Source organism: Anomaloglossus baeobatrachus, chromosome 5, assembly GCF_048569485.1.
Source record: "Anomaloglossus baeobatrachus isolate aAnoBae1 chromosome 5, aAnoBae1.hap1, whole genome shotgun sequence".
NCBI lineage: Eukaryota > Metazoa > Chordata > Amphibia > Anura > Aromobatidae > Anomaloglossus > Anomaloglossus baeobatrachus.
The window spans coordinates 64866637-64883937 of record NC_134357.1 but is presented as its reverse complement, the minus strand read 5'-3'; the positions used below and the strand labels follow the sequence as shown (position 1 = coordinate 64883937).

The 17301-nt window shown below is 49.0% G+C and overlaps 1 protein-coding gene across 5 annotated transcripts in view; it reads left to right on the top strand.

The window, feature by feature from the left end:
- The window catches only part of IDE (insulin degrading enzyme), a 206533-nt gene that overhangs the window by 142869 nt on the left and 46363 nt on the right, over positions 1-17301 (top strand). For all 5 annotated transcript variants that reach the window (XM_075348567.1, XM_075348566.1, XM_075348564.1 and 2 more), the window contains exons 13-14: positions 11948-12070; positions 13036-13118. In XM_075348567.1, coding sequence (XP_075204682.1) covers positions 11948-12070; positions 13036-13118 — 206 coding nt within the window. The remainder of the gene's footprint in view (positions 1-11947; positions 12071-13035; positions 13119-17301) is intronic.

Sequence of the window (17301 nt, the reverse complement as noted above, 5' to 3'; positions counted from 1 at the left end):
TCTCTGATTTAGCTGCGCTCTCTTCGGAGTCACCTTTTTTTGGTTTTTCATCAAGACAAGGTGGTTCTCCGTCCAACTCCGGACTTTCTTCCTAAGGTGGTCTCTCCTTTCCACCTTAACCAGGACATTACCCTTCCTTCCTTTTGTCCGGCTCCTGTTCATCGCTTTGAAAAAGCGTTGCATACTCTGGATCTGGTGCGGGCGCTCCGGATCTATGTGTCTCGCACCGCTGCTATTAGGCGGTGCACCTCTCTTTTTGTGCTAACCACAGGTCGGCGTAAGGTCCTCTCTGCTTCTAAGCCGACCTTAGCCCGTTGGATCAGGTCCACCATTTCGGAGGCCTACCTGTGTTCTCAGGTGCCTCCCCCGCCGGGGATTAAGGCACACTCGACCAGAGCTGTTGGTGCCTCTTGGGCTTTCAGGCACCAGGCTACGGCTCAGCAAGTCTGTCAGGCTGCCACTTGGACTAGCCTGCATACCTTTTCAAAGCACTACCAAGTGCATGCTCATGCTTCGGCAGATGCGAGCTTGGGCAGACGCATCCTTCAGGCGGCTGTCGCCCACTTGTGAAGTTAGGTTCTGCCTACTTCTTAGTTTTTCTGTTTATTCCCACCCATGGACTGCTTTGAGACGTCCCAATGTCTGGGTCTCCCATAGGAACGATTAAGAAAAAGAGAATTTTGTTTACTTACCGTAAATTCTTTTTCTTATAGTTCCGTATTCCGTATTGGGAGACCCAGCACCCTCCCTTTTGCCTGTTGGCAGTTTCTTGTTCCGCGTGTTATCACCGGCTGTTGTTGTAGACAGAGACTCCGGTTGTTCCGGTTCTTGCTCTGTTTTTACTTGTGGGTGGCTATTCTCCTTCAGCTTTTGCACTAAACTGGTTAGAACTCGTTATCCAGGAGGTGTATAAGCTCAGAGGGAGGGGCTACACTTTTTAGTGTAGTACTTTGTGTGTCCTCCGGAGGCAGAAGCTATACACCCGATGTCTGGGTCTCCCAATACGGAACTATAAGAAAAAGAATTTACGGTAAGTAAACAAAATTCTCTTTCTTCATCGTTCCTTATGGGAGACCCAGACCATGGGTGTATAGCTTCTGCCTCCGGAGGACACACAAAGTACTACACTAAAAGTGTAGCTCCTCCCTCCGAGCATATACACCCCCTGGATAACCAAATCTAGCCAGTTCAATGCTGTGTGTTCAGGAGGTACACATCACACATGCATTCTCATCTGATTTTTGATTTCAAAGAGTTGGAAGAAAAGCGGGTCCAAGCTGGACTCCCGGCATGTCCCTTCTCACCCCACTGTGTCGGCGGTGCTGTTAAGGTTGATTTCAAGGCTGGAGCCTTACATGCCGCGCTCCTTCACCATCCCTCGGGCTCTGGCTTGAAGTGGGAGCCAGCACGGTTCTCACTGCTTTGCAGGAGACCGGTCTCCATCCGCAGCCCTCTCAGGACCCTGCCGGACGGAGCACTCACCCCTCAGGGACCTGGCCCTGCGTCTCTCAAGCTAAGTATTTGAGACGTTATTGTGGGTCCCTTACATTTTTTTATTGTTGGGGAGAGTGTGTTAGTTATTTTGGTGACATTTCCGGCCGGTTCTCTGGTTTTCCCCTGAGAACCGCGCAGAGGGTGCCTGCTCGCCGGCCGCATTGTAAAATTTAGTCCCCGGCTTCGGCCTACTTTCGGTTTCACTGCCCCTGCATGTCAGTCATGCAGAGGGACAGTGCGGCGCCGCCCACCGGCCGTTCAGCAGAGGGGAGGACACTCCTCTCTGAGGAGATGTTTCCCTCCCCTGTATATCCCCTTGGCCCTCCGGTTCCCGCTCTTGGACTAGGCCCCGCCCCCCCTCCTCACTCCGGCGCCATTTTATCAGCGTTTTCACACTGATCGGCGCTGGCTGCTGCATCTTTGCAACCTGACTGGGGGTCTGAGCTGTGGGATCCGGAGGGCACACAAATCTGTCTGGTAAGCCACAACCTCTGGTTGTGGACTTTATTATACACTCTCTGGGGGTCATTCTGAAGGACTGTGTTCTTACTGCAGAGCACCCACCTCAGCAGCATGTCTCACACTAGGAGCAAGGCTGCACTCAATATGCACTGCATGTAAGCTCTTACTGCCTGAACCGAGCACATATCCTCATTGTGATGCCTGCTCTAAAATGGTGGTGCCTCAGCCTGGAGTCTCCCCAGTGGTCCCTCAGGCTGCTCCGGCCCCTGTGGCTGAACCCCCGGCTTGGGTAGAATTGTTTACTAAGTCTATCTCCCAGTCCTTTGCTGACTCCATGGGAGAGCTGTCCCGGACTCTGCTGAGCATGCATCAGCCCCCTTCACAGGGTGCCCCTGCTGCTTCAGCTCGCTCTCCAGAGCTCACAGAGGATTCCTCATCTGCTCCCAGACCCCGTCCTCCTAAAAGGAAACGCAGGGACCCCTCTCCTTCCTCGTCCCGCGGCTCCGATTCACGAGCCGACTCGCAGGACGAGGAGGATGTCTTTACTGGGGGCTCGGACGCTACCTCTATGTGCCCCATTGATCTGACTGAGGGGGATGCAGATGTTAGTGATTTGATTGCGTCCATTAATACTGTACTGGACCTCAATCCGACAGTATCAGAGGAGCAACCCTCTCTGGCAGAAAAGCACCAGTTCACTTTGCCTAAGAGACCAAGGAGTGTGTTCTTTAACCACTCCAGTTTTCAGGCCACTGTGTCCAAGCCCAGAGCCTGTCCTGACAAACGCTTCCCAAAGCGTAGTTCTGATGAGTTTTCCTTTTCCACCTGAGGTGGTCAAGGAGTGGGCTCTCTCACCAAAGGTGGACCCTCCGGTGTCTAGACTCTCAGCCCGGACAGTTGTATCTGTGGCTGATGGCACCTCTCTCAAGGATCCCACTGACCGCCAGATTGACCTCCTGGCCAAGTCTGTTTATGAGGCGACAGGGGCCTCGTTCTCCCCATCTTTTGCAGCAGTGTGGGCTCTCAAAGCCATCTCTGCTTCCCTGGAGGAGATGCATACCCTCACTAGGGACTCTATGCCTGAATTGGTTGCTTTTAACTTCCCAGGCTTCAGCCTTTTCAGCCTACGCCATGCCTGCCATGCTGGAGGCCTCTCACCGCACTGCGGTGGCCTCTGCCAATTCCCTCGCTATCCGCAGGATCTTGTGGCTTCGTGAGTGGAAGGCAGATGCTTCCTCAAAGAAGTACCTTGCTGGGCTTCCATTTGCTGGGTCCAGGCTGTTTGGTGAACAGCTGGATGAAATTATTAAGGAGGCTACTGGCGGGAAGAGTACTTCCTTGCCACAGACTAAAGCCAGGAAACCTGTCCATGGCAGGAACCAGTCGAGGTTTCGTTCCTTTCGTTCCTCCAACTGGTCGTCCTCTAAGCCCTCGGCCTCGTCCACTAACTCAGCCAAGGACCAGAAGCCCACCTGGCGCAAGAAGCCGCGTCCACAAGGGTCCGCAGGAGCTGCTGCCACCAAGGCAGCCTCCTCTTGACTATCTGGCCGAGCCAGCAACGTCCTTGGTCGGTGGCAGGCTCTCCCACTTTGGCGACGTGTGGTTTCACCACGTCTCCGACCAGTGGGTGCGGGACATCATCTCCCACGGCTACAGGATAGAATTCTCTTCCAGCCCGCCAAACAGATTTTTTTCTGTCAACTCCCCCCTGCTCCAAGGCCGCCGCCTTCTCTCAGGCTGTGGCATCCTTGCAGGCCAACGGAGTAATTGTACCGGTTCCCGCCACGGAACGGTTCAGAGGTTTCTATTCAAATCTCTTCCTAGTCCCCAAAAAGGACGGTTCCTTCCGGCCCATCCTGGATCTCAAGCTTCTCAACAAGCATGTTCAGGTGCGGCATTTTCGCATGGAGTCTCTGCGATCAGTCATTGCCTCAATGACCCAAGGAGATTTCCTGGCATCCATCGACATCAGAGATGCCTATCTGCATGTGCCAATTGCAGATTCGCACCAGCGTTGGCTACGTTTTGCAATCGGAGAGGAACATTTCCAATTCGTGGCTCTCCCCTATGGGTTAGCCACGGCCCCTCGAGTATTCACCAAGGTCATGGCAGCAGTGGTTGCGGTTCTGCACCTCCAGGGGTTGGCAGTAATTCCTTACCAGGACGACCTTCTTGTCAAGGCTTCATCCAGTGCAGACTGTCAGCGGAGTGTCTCGCTCACTCTCGCCACTCTTGTTCAATTCGGGTGGCTTGTCAATCTGCCCAAGTCCACTCTGACCCCGACCCAAAAACTCACGTACCTAGGGATGCAATTCGAAACTCTGCCGGCACTTGTCAAGCTGCCCTTAGTCAAACAGCAGTCCCTCCATCTGGCGGTGCGTTCTCTGTTGAGGCCCCGCCGTCACTCCATCAGGCACCTTATGCAGGTGCTGGGTCAGATGGTGGCGTCAATGGAAGCGGTTCCCTTTGCCCAGTTCCATCTGCGTCCTCTGCAGCTGAACATTCTCCGCTGTTGGGACAAGCGGATTTCTTCCTTGCACAGGTTGGTGGCTCTGTCGCCACAAGCCAGGAGCTCTCTTCAGTGGTGGCTTCGGCCTCTCTCTCTCTGTCTCAGGGACGCTCCTTCCTGACCCCGTCCTGCCTGATCCTCACCACGGATGCCAGTCTATCCGGCTGGGGAGCAGTATTTCTCCACCACCGAGCACAGGGCACTTGGACTCCGTCCGAATCAACCCTCTCGATCAATGTGCTGGAGATCAGAGCTGTGCTTCTAGCTCTCGTAGCCTTTCACCACCTGTTGGCGGGCAAGCACATTCGAGTCCAGTCAGACAACGTGACAGCAGTTGCCTACATCAATCTCCAGGGCGGGACTCGCAGCCGCCTGGCAATGTTGGAGGTTCAACGCATCCTTCAGTGGACGGAGGACTCCAAGTCCACCATATCCGCAGTCCATATCCCAGGCGTGGAAAACTGGGAGGCAGATTATCTCAGCCGTCAAACCATGGACAGCGGCGAGTGGGCTCTGCATCAGGCAGTGTTCCGGTCGATCTGCCGCAAGTGGGGCACTCCGGAAGTGGATCTAATGGCATCCTGGCACAACAACAAGGTCCCGGTTTACGTCGCTCGCTCCCACGATCCTCAGGCCTTTGCAGCGGACGCGCTGGTTCAGGATTGGTCCCAGTTTCGTCTGGCTTATGTGTTTCCCCCTCTAGCTCTCTTGCCCAGAGTCCTGCGCAAGATCAGAATGGAGGGCCGTCGGGTCATACTCATCGCCCCAGACTGGCCCAGGCGAGCTTGGTATCCAGACCTGCTCCGTCTGTCCGTAGAGGTTCCGTGGCATCTCCCGGACCGCCCAGACCTTCTCTCTCAAGGTCCGTTTTTTGCGCCAGAATTCTGCGGCTCTCAGATTGACGGCATGGCTCTTGAGTCCTGGGTCCTGACGGCTTCCGGCATTCCTCCCGAAGTCATCTCCAGTATGACTCATGCTCGGAAGTCTTCCTCTGCAAAGATTTACCACAGGACTTGGAGAATTTTCCTGTCCTGGTGTCGTTCTTCCGGCCATGCCCCTTGCCCTTTTTCCTTGCCAACCATCCTGTCCTTTCTACAGTCCGGTCTGCAGCTAGGACTATCCCTCAATTCCCTTAAGGGACAGGTCTCGGCTCTGTCAGTGTTCTTTCAGCGGCGTATCGCCCGACTGGCTCAGGTGCGCACCTTCATGCAGGGCGCATCTCACATCATTCCACCTTACAGGCGGCCTTTGGATCCCTGGGACCTTAATCTGGTCCTCACGGCCTTACAGAAACCCCCCTTTGAGCCTCTTAGGGAAGTTTCTTTGTTTCGACTTTCACAAAAAGTCGTCTTTCTGGTGGCCATAACTTCTCTCAGGAGAGTTTCTGATTTGGCCGCGCTCTCTTTGGAGTCACCTTTTTTGGTTTTTCATCAAGATAAGGTAGTTCTCCATCCGACTCCGGACTTTCTTCCTAAGGTGGTCTCTCCTTTCCACCTTACCCAGGACATTTCATTGCCTTCCCTTTGTCCGGCCCCTGTTCATCGCTTTGAGAAAGCGTTGCATACTTTAGATTTGGTGCGGGCGCTCCGGATCTATGTGTCACGCACCGCGGCTCTTAGGCGGTGCACCTCTCTTTTTGTGCTGACCACAGGTCAGCGCAAGGGTCTCTCGGCTTCTAAACCGACCCTAGCTCGTTGGATCAGGTCGGCCATATCCGATGCCTACCAGAGTACTCAGGTGCCTCCCCCGCCGGGGATCAAGGCACACTCGACCAGAGCTGTCGGTGCCTCTTGGGCTTTCAGGCACCAGGCTACGGCTCAGCAGGTCTGTCAGGCTAACACTTGGTCTAGTCTGCACACCTTTTCAAAGCACTACCAAGTGCATGCTCATGCTTCGGCAGATGCGAGCTTGGGAAGACGCATTCTTCAGGCGGCTGTCGCCCATTTGTGAAGTTAGGTTTTGCCTACGTCTCAGTTTTCTGTTTATTCCCACCCATGGACTGCTTTGAGACGTCCCATGGTCTGGGTCTCCCATAAGGAACGATTAAGAAAAAGAGAATTTTGTTTACTTACCGTAAATTCTTTCTTATAGTTCCGACATGGGAGACCCAGCACCCTCCCTGTTGCCTGTTGGCAGTTTTCTTGTTCCGTGGGTTTTCACCGGCTGTTGTTGTAGACAGAGGTGCCGGTTGTTCCGGGTTTTGCTCTATCTCTACTTGTGGGTGGATGTCCTCCTTCAGCTTTTGCACTAAACTGGCTAGATTTGGTTATCCAGGGGGTGTATAAGCTCAGAGGGAGGGGCTACACTTTTTAGTGTAGTACTTTGTGTCCTCTGGAGGCAGAAGCTATACACCCATGGTCTGGGTCTCCCATGTCGGAACTATAAGAAAAAGAATTTACGGTAAGTAAACAAAATTCTTTTTTTTATTCAATATAGACTACATGCTGCTCTGAATGCATATGGGCAAATCATAATAATTAATAATATGATTCATTTATATAGCGCTATTCATTCCACAGCGCTTTACATACAAAGGCAACACTGTCCCCATTGGGGCTCACAATCTAAATTCCCTATCAGTATGTTTTTGGAGTGTGGGAGGAAACCGGAGGAAACCCACGCAAACACAGGGAGAACTTACAAACTCCTTGCAGATGTTGTCCTTGGTGGGATTTGAACCCAGGACCCCAGCGCTGCAAGACTGCAGTGCTAACCACTGAGCCACCGTGCCACCCATCATCAAGATGCTCTGCTGGCAGCTACCTTTTTGCACTTGCTGATTGACATGCTTGATGGGAAACCAGTCTGGAGACACTATAATCCCAGCAGTAAGACCAATGTGATGTTTCCTTGTCCTTGGAATCATTATGGTGTTTCACAGGCTGGAATGGAGGTCTACTCTTTTCAGTGCCGGGTTCTGCTTTTGTCTTGGATACAATGATAGCCAGAAGTTGGTCTGGGGATGTTTTGAAATGGTGTAAAAAAAAAAACAAAAAAAAAAACATATGGAAACCATTTTAACCCCTTTACGACCGCCGATACGCCTTTTAACGGCGGCATATTAGGGTACTTTTTCCGATCCGCCGCTTTTTAACGGCGGTCGGAAAAAAGGGTCTAACGCCCCCCAGAGTCGGAAAATTTCCGGGGTCTCAGCTGCCGGGGGTAGCTGAGACCCTGGAGATCATGATTCTGGCCGGTTTTTCCGGTCCCCGCTCACCTGATGACCGGTATACACCGTATACCGATGATCAGGTTACAGTAAATGACCGCGCCGGTAAAAAATGATTTATCTCCCATCTGGCATGATCAAACATGCCAGATGGGAGATAAATCTTTTTCCCGGTTCCCTCCGGTCCCCTCGGTATCCCCAAAGTGCCCCCCCCGACCCCCAACCCCCTCCTGAAAATCCAAGATGGCCGCGCGCACCGGCGATCACAGCAGCGCGCCGGCCGCATTTCCCCCTTTCCTATGGTTTCTGTCGCATGTGCCATCACACATGCGACAGAAACCTGCTCCCCAGGCCCTGCCGGGTCCCCCCCCTATCCCCCCCGTTGTTCCCCGGTGTCATACGTACCTGTCGCAGCTCTGATCACCCGCGGCCCCCCTCCTCCGGCTCCTTCACAGCAGACGCCGGTCACATGTGCAGAGCGCGGCTGTCAGCTTCCTGTGTTCAGGACGCTGGCTGCTGCTGCTGCTGCTGCACGGAGTCTGCAGCTGTGACCCGGGGAGAGTGGGTGTAGATTCTTTGCACCCACTCTCCTGAAATGGAGGGTCTGCCCTCCTAGAAAATGGGGGATACGTTCCCTGAACGTGTCCCCCATATTCTAGAAGGTCCAGAGTCGACGTGGGACGTCCAAATGGATTACAGCGGATTTTTTTTTTTTTTTATTTTTTCAATAAATTGGTCAATCAGGGAATGTTTTGGGGAGTGTTTTTTCAAATACATTTTTTTTTGTTGTCAATTTTTTTTTTTTTATTACTGTCAATTAGTTATGTCGGGTATCTGATAGACGCCGTGACATAACTAATTGCTGGGCTTGATGCCAGGTGACATTACACACCTGGTATCAACCCCATTTATTACCCCGTTAGCCAACGCACCAGGGCGCGGGATGAGCTGGGGCGAAGCGCCAGAATTGGCGCATCTAATGGATGCGCCACTTCTGGGGCGGCTGCGGCCTGCTATTTTTAGGCTGGGAAGAGTCCAATAACCATGGCTCTTCCCACCCTGAGAATACCAGACCCCAGCTGTCAGCTTCACCTTGGCTGGTGATCTAATTTGGGGGGACCCCACGTTTGTTTGTTTTTTTTTTTAATTATTTATAAATAATTAAAAAAAAAAAACCAGCTTGGGGAGCCCTCCAAATTGATCACCAGCCAAGGTGAAGCTGTCAGCTGTGGTTTGCAGGCTACAGCTGTCTGCTTTACCCTAGCTGGCTATCAAAAATAGGGGGGACCCCACGTCATTTATTTTAATTATTTTTTTTTCTTTTTGGGCTAAATACAAGGCTAGGCACCCTTTAGTGCCACATGAAAGGCACTAAAGGGCGCCAGCTTAGAATATGCAGGGGGGTGGGACGTTATATATGTTTGACATCTATCCATTCATCCATTGTAGCATTTTAGGCTGTGCGCCCACAATCAGGGTTTGCAGCGTTATGGGCGCAGAGTGTTTTCCCTGCGTCCATAACGCTGCGTTGTGCAGTAGAAGCACAGTGGAAGGATTTTTAGAAATCCCATGCCCACTGTGCTTCTTTTCTCCGCAGCATAAACCGACCTGTGGCGCAGCTTCCCGAGCCTCAGCATGTCAATTTATGCTGCGGAGATGAGTGTGCTCTGCAGGTAGCATAGAGCTCCACAGCAGCCTGAACCCAAATCGTGGGCATGGGCAGCTGCGTTCTCCCGTGGACAACACTCACATCTCTGCAGGAAGGCTGACACTGTGTACTGGACGCCGTGTCGCTGGATCATTGCCACATAGCCTAAAAGAGAGACATTTGTTGCTACAGCAACATTTTTGTGAAGTACCTGTGGATTCAAAATGCTTACTATACTTCTGAATAAAATCCTTGAGGGGTCCAGTTTCCAAAATGGAGTCACTTGTGGGGGGTTTCTAATGTATAGGTACCCAAGAGGCCCTGCTAATGTGACATGGTGCGCGCAATTTATTTCAACTTTTCCAAAATTCAAATGGTGCTCCTTCCATTCCAAGCCCTCCCATATATCCAAACAGAGGTTTTTGGTCACATATGGGGTATCCCTGCGCTCACAAGAAATTGGATAACAACCTGTGGGGTCACGTTTTGTTGTTGCCTCTTGAAAAAGTGAGAAATGTGATGCTAAAGAAACATTTTTGTGAAAAAAATGAAAATTTTCACTATGGCAACCTAAGCTTATCAAATTCTGTGAAGTATTCGTGGATTCAAAATGCTCAATATACACCTAGATAAAAGCCTTGAGGTTTCTTGATTCCAGAATGGGGTCACTTGTGGGGGGCCTCCACTGTTTAGGCACTTTAGGGGCTTTCCAAATGCGACATAGCGTCCACTAATTATTCCAGCCAAATGTTCAGTCAAATTGCACTCCTTCCCTTCCAAGACCTGCCGTGTCCCCAAACAGTTGATTTCCACCACATATAAGATATCACCAAACTCAGGAGAAATTGCACAATACATTTCATGGTGATTTTTTTTCCTGTTACCCTTGTGAAAAAAAAAGCTACCTGGTTGAAGTAACAATTTTGTGGTAAAATTTTATTTTTTTTATTTTCATGGCTCAACGTTATAAACTTCTGTGAAGCACCTGGGGGTTCAGGGTACTCACCAAACATCTAGATAAATTCCTTGAGAGGCCTAGTTTCCAATATGGGGTCACTTGTGGTGGTTTTTGCTGTTTACGTACCTTAGGGATCCTCCAAATGCGACATGGTGCCCGCAATCTTTTTCAGCCAAATTTCCTTTCCAAAATTCAAATATTGCTCCTTTCGTTCCAAGCCCTCCCATTTGTCCAAACAAAGGTTTCAGACCACATGTGAGGTATCACCGCGCTCATAAAAAAGTGGGTAACAAACATTTGGGTCAAATTTTTGGAATTACCTCTTGAAAAAGTGAGAGAATTGATGCTAAAGCAACATTTTTGAGAAAAAAAATTACAATTTTCAATATGACAAAGTAACGTTATCAAAATCTGTGAAGTACCTGTGGGTCCAAAATGCTCAGTATACCCCTCGATACAAGCCTTAAGGGGTCTAGTTTCCAAAATGGGGTCACTTGAGGGGGGTTCCTGCTGTTTAGGTACCTTAGGGGATCTGTAAAAGCAACATGGTGCCCGCAATCTGTTTCAGCCAACTTTGCTTTCCAAAATTCAAATATTGCTCCTTTCATTCCGAGCTCTCCCATTTACCCAAACAAAGGTTTCTGACCACATGTGGGGTATCGGCGCGCTCATAAGAAAGTGGGTAACAAAGTGTGAGGTCCAATTTTTGGTGTTACCTCTTGAAAAAGTAAGAAAATTAGTGCTAAAGTAACATTTTTAGGTAAAATGTTAATTTTTATTTTTTTTCATTCCATATTACTTTAGTTCCTGTGAAGCACCTGAAGGGTTAATAAACTTCTTGAATGTGGTTTTGAGTACCTTGAGGGGTGCAGGTTTTAGAATGGTGTCACTTTTGGGTATTTTCTGTCACCCAGGCCTCTCAGTCACATCAAATGTGATGTGGTCCCTAAAAAAATGGTTTTGTAAATTTTGTTGAAAAAATGGGAAATTGCTGATGAACTTTGAACCCTTCTAACTTCCTAACCCCAAAAAATTTTGTTTCAAAAATTGCGCTGATCTAAAGTAGACAAGTGGGAAATGTTATTTATTAACTATTTTGTGTGACATAACTCTCCGGTTTATGGGCATAAAAATTAAAAGTTTGAAACTTGCAAAATTTTTAAATTTTTTTTTGTCAAATTTCAGATTTTTTCACAAATAAAATAAAAAAATATCATCCTAAATTTACCTCTAACATGAAGCCCAATATGTCACGAAAAAAACAATCTCAGAATCACCGGGATCCATTGAAGCGTTCCAGAGTTATAACCTTATAAAGGGACACTGGTCAAAATTGCAAAAAATGGCCTGGGCATTAAGTACAAATCTGGCTTCGTCCTTAAGGGGTTAAAATCCTTAACGTGTGTATTGATCCTGATAATTAAGTACAAAAAAAAATGAAATATTACACAGTTTATATAGTGACTCTATACTGGCGCTTCACCTCTCCATTCACTAGGTGTGTGCAGTGTAATTTTTATACAAGAGGCACTTACACACATTGCATATATTCCAGATATTTCTTTCAGTAACATTAGCTATTTTTATTTTTTTTTTTTATATATATTTTCCATAAATGGATTATTGCATATTATCCATGTATCATATACAAAGTGACTTGTGGGCTTAGTTTTTCTTAGTCATCGTAACCTTTTTTTTTTGTTTTAGAAATGGCAAAGAGCTGATATAAATGGAAAGTTTCATCTACCAATGAGGAATGAATTCATTCCTACAAACTTTGAGATCGTTCCTTTAGAAAAAGATGCAACATCCTATCCTGCGCTGATTAAGGTAAGAATACAGGAGTTAATAGGTCTATGCAGTATGTCAATGGGGGTAACCCTATACTTGGCAAGTATCCGTTTTAAAGGTGCCCGTGGATGGCGTTTGACCATTGCCTCGCTCCCTTTTCCCCCATACACATGCATGTGTTTTCATTGGGGAGAATGGAAGGGTGTCCCTGGAGAACAAAAAGATCAGATGATGTTATATGCAAACTGCCCAACCTTATATTTCCCAATCAAGTCAATCCACTCGGGTATATGACAGAATCTGTTATTGCAGCTTCTTGGATAATTTCCTATGTGACGGCTCTAGTAGCACAATGGTCTGACTTAATTAAGGGTAAATGAAAACCCAATTTAGGCCCTGTGCGCACGCTGCGGATTTACTGCGGAATTGCTGCAGAAAATGTCTAACATTGCTGCAGTCATTCCCCAGCAAATCCTATGGGTTTTAAAAAATGCTTTGTGCACACTGCGCTTTTTTCATACCCGCGGATTTTCCGCTGCGGAATTAATGAGCATGTCACTTCTTTTCTGCAGGTACCTCTGTTTTTTTGCCTTGGATAATGGTATAAACTGCGGGGACCAACTTGCGTAAAATCCACGAGAAATCGTGGCAAAAACGCAGGTGCAGGTTTACCGCGGGTGCAGGATTCTTATAGAGGGTCCGTTTTTTTCTTAAAAAAATGGCACTTTCTAGTGCGCACATAGACTTAAGCCAAAAAGTGGCATTCACTTTAACAAACTAGAAGGACCTCGGTGAGGGCTTAATAGGCACAATGTCCTGATTTACTAGAATTGTTTACATTTTATAACCTTTTAAATGATTCTTGATGTAAGTTTTTTGTAGCCGGATAAATCCCCTTCCCCGGTCCTATGATCATATATTCCTGCCGAGCATCTTCCGGGTGTAATTTGATGTGTATCATGGTGCTAACAATGTGTCGGTGTATATCTTACCTGTATTTATAGGACACAGCGATGAGCAAATTATGGTTCAAGCAGGATGACAAATTCTTCCTTCCCAAAGCCTGCCTCAACTTTGAGTTTTTTAGGTATGTATAATTTCTTTACGCAAGTTGTGGGGTTTTTTGTTTTTTTTTTGTTAGGGGCTGATACTATTTTATAAGCGATTTGCGTCCTTATAATCCGATTTACGTCCTTACACTGTCAGCGTGTGAATACTAATGAACAGACTGTTCTCCGAGCATGGATAATAAGCACTTACTAATATTTATGCGGCAGGCTATAATCACCGGAGTCGTCAAATGTGCTGACACTCTACACTTTTATGTTAATTTTTTATTTACTTATGGCTTGAACGTCAATAGTGAAATTCCCAGCAATGGCCATCACTGTGAATCATTTATGTTCAGTTTATGGCGACTGATGATAAATTCCACCACGTATGAAATACTGGGCCGAAACACATTAAACCGTTACATATGTCGTCCTGCATGAAGGAGTGTTTATATATATATATATATATATATATATATATGTGTGTAATATACGTGTATGTATGTGTGTGTGTATATTATATAATTTATATTTAATTTTTTTGCTCAGTGCTAAACTACCTTTACATACATCAGCAACACTGTCCCCAATGGGGCTCACAGTCTAAGGTCCCCATCAGTATGTCTTTTAAGTGTAGGAGGAAACAGATACAAACTCCTTGCAGATGTTTTCCTTGGTGGGATTGGACCCCAGCGCTGCAATCTTGCAGTGCTAACCACTGAGCCACCATGCCGCCCATATAACATTCTTTCTCATGTACAAAGCTAAACAGTCCAAATGGTAAATGCATCATAGTACATTACAACTGCTACGTCCAGACCAGACTTAAAGGGATTATCCAATACTTTATATGACCTCCCCAAATACTCAACATGTGCACGTGTGCAACGCAGAGATTATAAACCTACACTTTATAACTTTCTTCTTTATCTTATGATGATGCTGAATCATCGGTGAACCCTACGTATTGTAATTTTGATATATGCTTAAAGGAACAAATTAAAGTTTAAAGGGAACTTGTCACCAGATTTGGGGCCTATAAGCTGCGGCCACCACGAGTGGGCTCTTATATACAGCATTCTAACATGCTGTATATAAGAGCCCAGGCTGCTGTGTAGAACGTAAAAATCACTTTATAATACTCATCTAAACGGTCGGTGCAGAGCAGATGGGTCGGATCAGTGTCTCTGTTCTCCGGTACCGGCGCCGCCTCTTTCGGCCATCTTTGTCCTCCTTCTTCTGAAGCAGGGGTGCATGACGCGTCCTACGTCATCCACACTAGCCGACACTGGGGCCCTGCACAGGCGCACTTTGATCTGCCCTGGGCAGGACAGATCAAAGTATTGTAGTGCGCATGCGCGGAACCTCAATACTGGCTATTGAGGATGACGTCGGATGCATCATCCACACTAGCTTCAGAAGAAGGACAAAGATGGCCGAAAGAGGAGGCGCCGCACCCAGAGAACGGAGACACCCATTTGACCCATATGCTCTGCACCGACTGTTTAGGTCAGTATTATAAAGTGTTTTTTATGTTCTACACAGCGGCCTGGGCTCTTACATACAGAATTCTAACATGCTGTATATAAGATCCTGGTGGTGGTGGCTGCAGCTTATAGGCCCCAAATCTGGTGACAAGTTCCCTTTAGCTGGGTTAATTGTTACGAGTGCTGTTATTTATTTTTTGCCTGTTATTGTGTTGTGGGATATTCTTTTGATACACAAAGTACATATATAAAATGATAGATGTGGTACTGCACTGATCTATGGGTTGTTTCTTTGTCGCTCCATTGGGAGACCCAGACAATTGGGTGTACAGCTTCTGCCTCCGGAGGCCACACAAAGCACTACACCCAAAAGTGTAAAGCCCCTCCCCTTCTGCCTATACACCCCCCCGTGCATCATGGGCTCCTCAGTTTTTATGCTTTGTGCGAAGGAGGCACACATGCACGCATAGCTCCACAATTTAGTCAGCAGCAGCTGCTGACTATATCGGATGGAAGAAAAGAGGGCCCATAACAGGGCCCCCGGCATGCTCCCTTCTCACCCCACTCTGGTCGGCGGTGCTGTTAAGGTTGAGGTACCCATTGCGGGTACATAGGCAGGAGCCACATGCTGTTTTCCTTCCCCATCCCTTAAGGGCTCTGGGTGAAGTGGGATCCTAATCGGTCTCCAGGCACTGGGACCGTGCTCCCTCCGCAGCCCCTGGGGAATCTGCTGGACAGGAGCCGGGTATCGTCAGGGACAAGGCCCTGCTACTGTGAGGTACTCTGTGTCCCCTTGGGGACGGCGCATGGAGCGCTTGTGTCATACACGCTGCAGCACGGCTGGGTGTGTTAGTGCGCCGGGACTACCGCGCTGACCGCGCTTGTTTGCCGGTCGCGCTTATAACTTTAGTCCCCGGCTTCTGCGGCCTAGTACCGCATACTCCCGCCCCCGGGCCTGCCAGTCAGGGGAAGGGCGGGACGCTGCACTGGACGTCAGCGCTGAGGGCTGGAGCATACTTTGTATCCTCCTCCCCCCTCACTGAGCACCGTGGGGCATCAGATTCCCGCACTTTCTAGGGCACGCCCACGGCCCCCTCCTCCTCACAGAACGCCGGCAGCCATTCCTGTCAGCACTTCTGAAGCTGGAGAGGAGAGACAACACGGCTCTGGGAGGCCCAGGCAGGGAATCTGGTGGTCACACAACCGCTTTGGGCGGTCGGTAAGCCGCACCTGTTTCTAGGTGCTGTCCCCCCTGGGTGCCGAAGTGTGTATATATATATATATATATATATATATATACTTATATGCTATACATTTACTCTGTACGGTCGCACTGTTGGTTTTTGGCTATATACCCTCCCGGATTGTACTCAGAGGAGACAACAGCATGTCGTCCTCAAAAAGCAAGGGTGCCAAAGCACAGGCTTACTTTGCAACCTGTACCTCATGTGCGGCTATACTACCGGCAGGTTCCACCTACCCTCATTGTGTGCAATGCTCGGCCCCTGTGGCACTTACTCAGCCGGAGCCTCTGCCACTGGTGGCCCAAGTGGAACCACCGGCTCCCACTGTCCAGGTGACAGGGACGGAGTTTGCAGTATTCGCTGACAAACTTTCTGAGAGTATGGATAAATGGTCTGCTAAGATACTAGAAGCCTTGCAGTCCAGGCTGGTAACACAGGCCCCGGGCACTGTTGAATCATTGACCCCAGGCCCCCCTCGGTTGGAGCAGCAAAGTGCTCCTGGGGTGACTCATAGGTCCCAAGGTGAGGTCTCTGACACGGACCGCAGTCCGAGACCGCCTAAGCGGGCTCGCTGGGAGCTTCCCTCGACTTCATCACACTGCTCAGGGTCTCAGCAGGAGGACTCTAGAGGATGAAGCGGAGGTGGCAGATCAAGATTCTGATCCTGAGGCCGCTCTCAACCTAGATACACCTGAAGGAGACGCCATAGTGAATGATCTTATAGCGTCCATCAATCAGGTGTTGGATCTTTCTCCCCCAGCTCCTCCAATTGAGAAGTCAGCTTCTCAGCAGGAGAAATTCCGTTTTAGGTTTCCCAAGCGTACAATGAGTACGTTTCTGGATCACTCCGACTTCAGAGAGGCAGTCCAGAAACACCGAGCTTGTCCAGATAAGCGCTTTTCTAAGCGCCTTAAGGACACACGTTATCCCTTCCCCCCTGAAGTTGTCAAGGGTTGGGCTCAGTGTCCCAAGGTGGATCCTCCAGTCTCCAGACTGGCGGCTAGATCCATAGTTGCAGTGGAAGATGGGGCTTCACTCAAAGATGCCACTGACCGACAGATGGAGCTCTGGTTGAAATCCATCTATGAAGCCATCGGCGCGTCCTTTGCTCCGGCATTCGCAGCCATATGGGCACTCCAAGCTATCTCAGCTTGTCACTCGCAGATTAATGCAGTCACACGTGCCTCTGCTCCGCAGGTGGTGTCCTTAACCTCTCAGGCGTCGGCGTTTGCGTCCTACGCCATTAATGCTGTCCTGGACTCTGCGAGCCGTACGGCGGTAGCATCCGCCAATTCGGTGGCAGTCCGCAGGGCCATGTGGCTACGTGAATGGAAGGCAGACTCTGCTTCCAAAAAGTTCTTAACCGGTTTGCCATTTTCTGGCGACCGCCTGTTTGGTGAGCGATTGGATGAAATCATTAAACAATCCAAGGGAAAGGACTCATCCTTACCCCAGTCCAAACCAAACAGACCTCAACAACGGAAGGT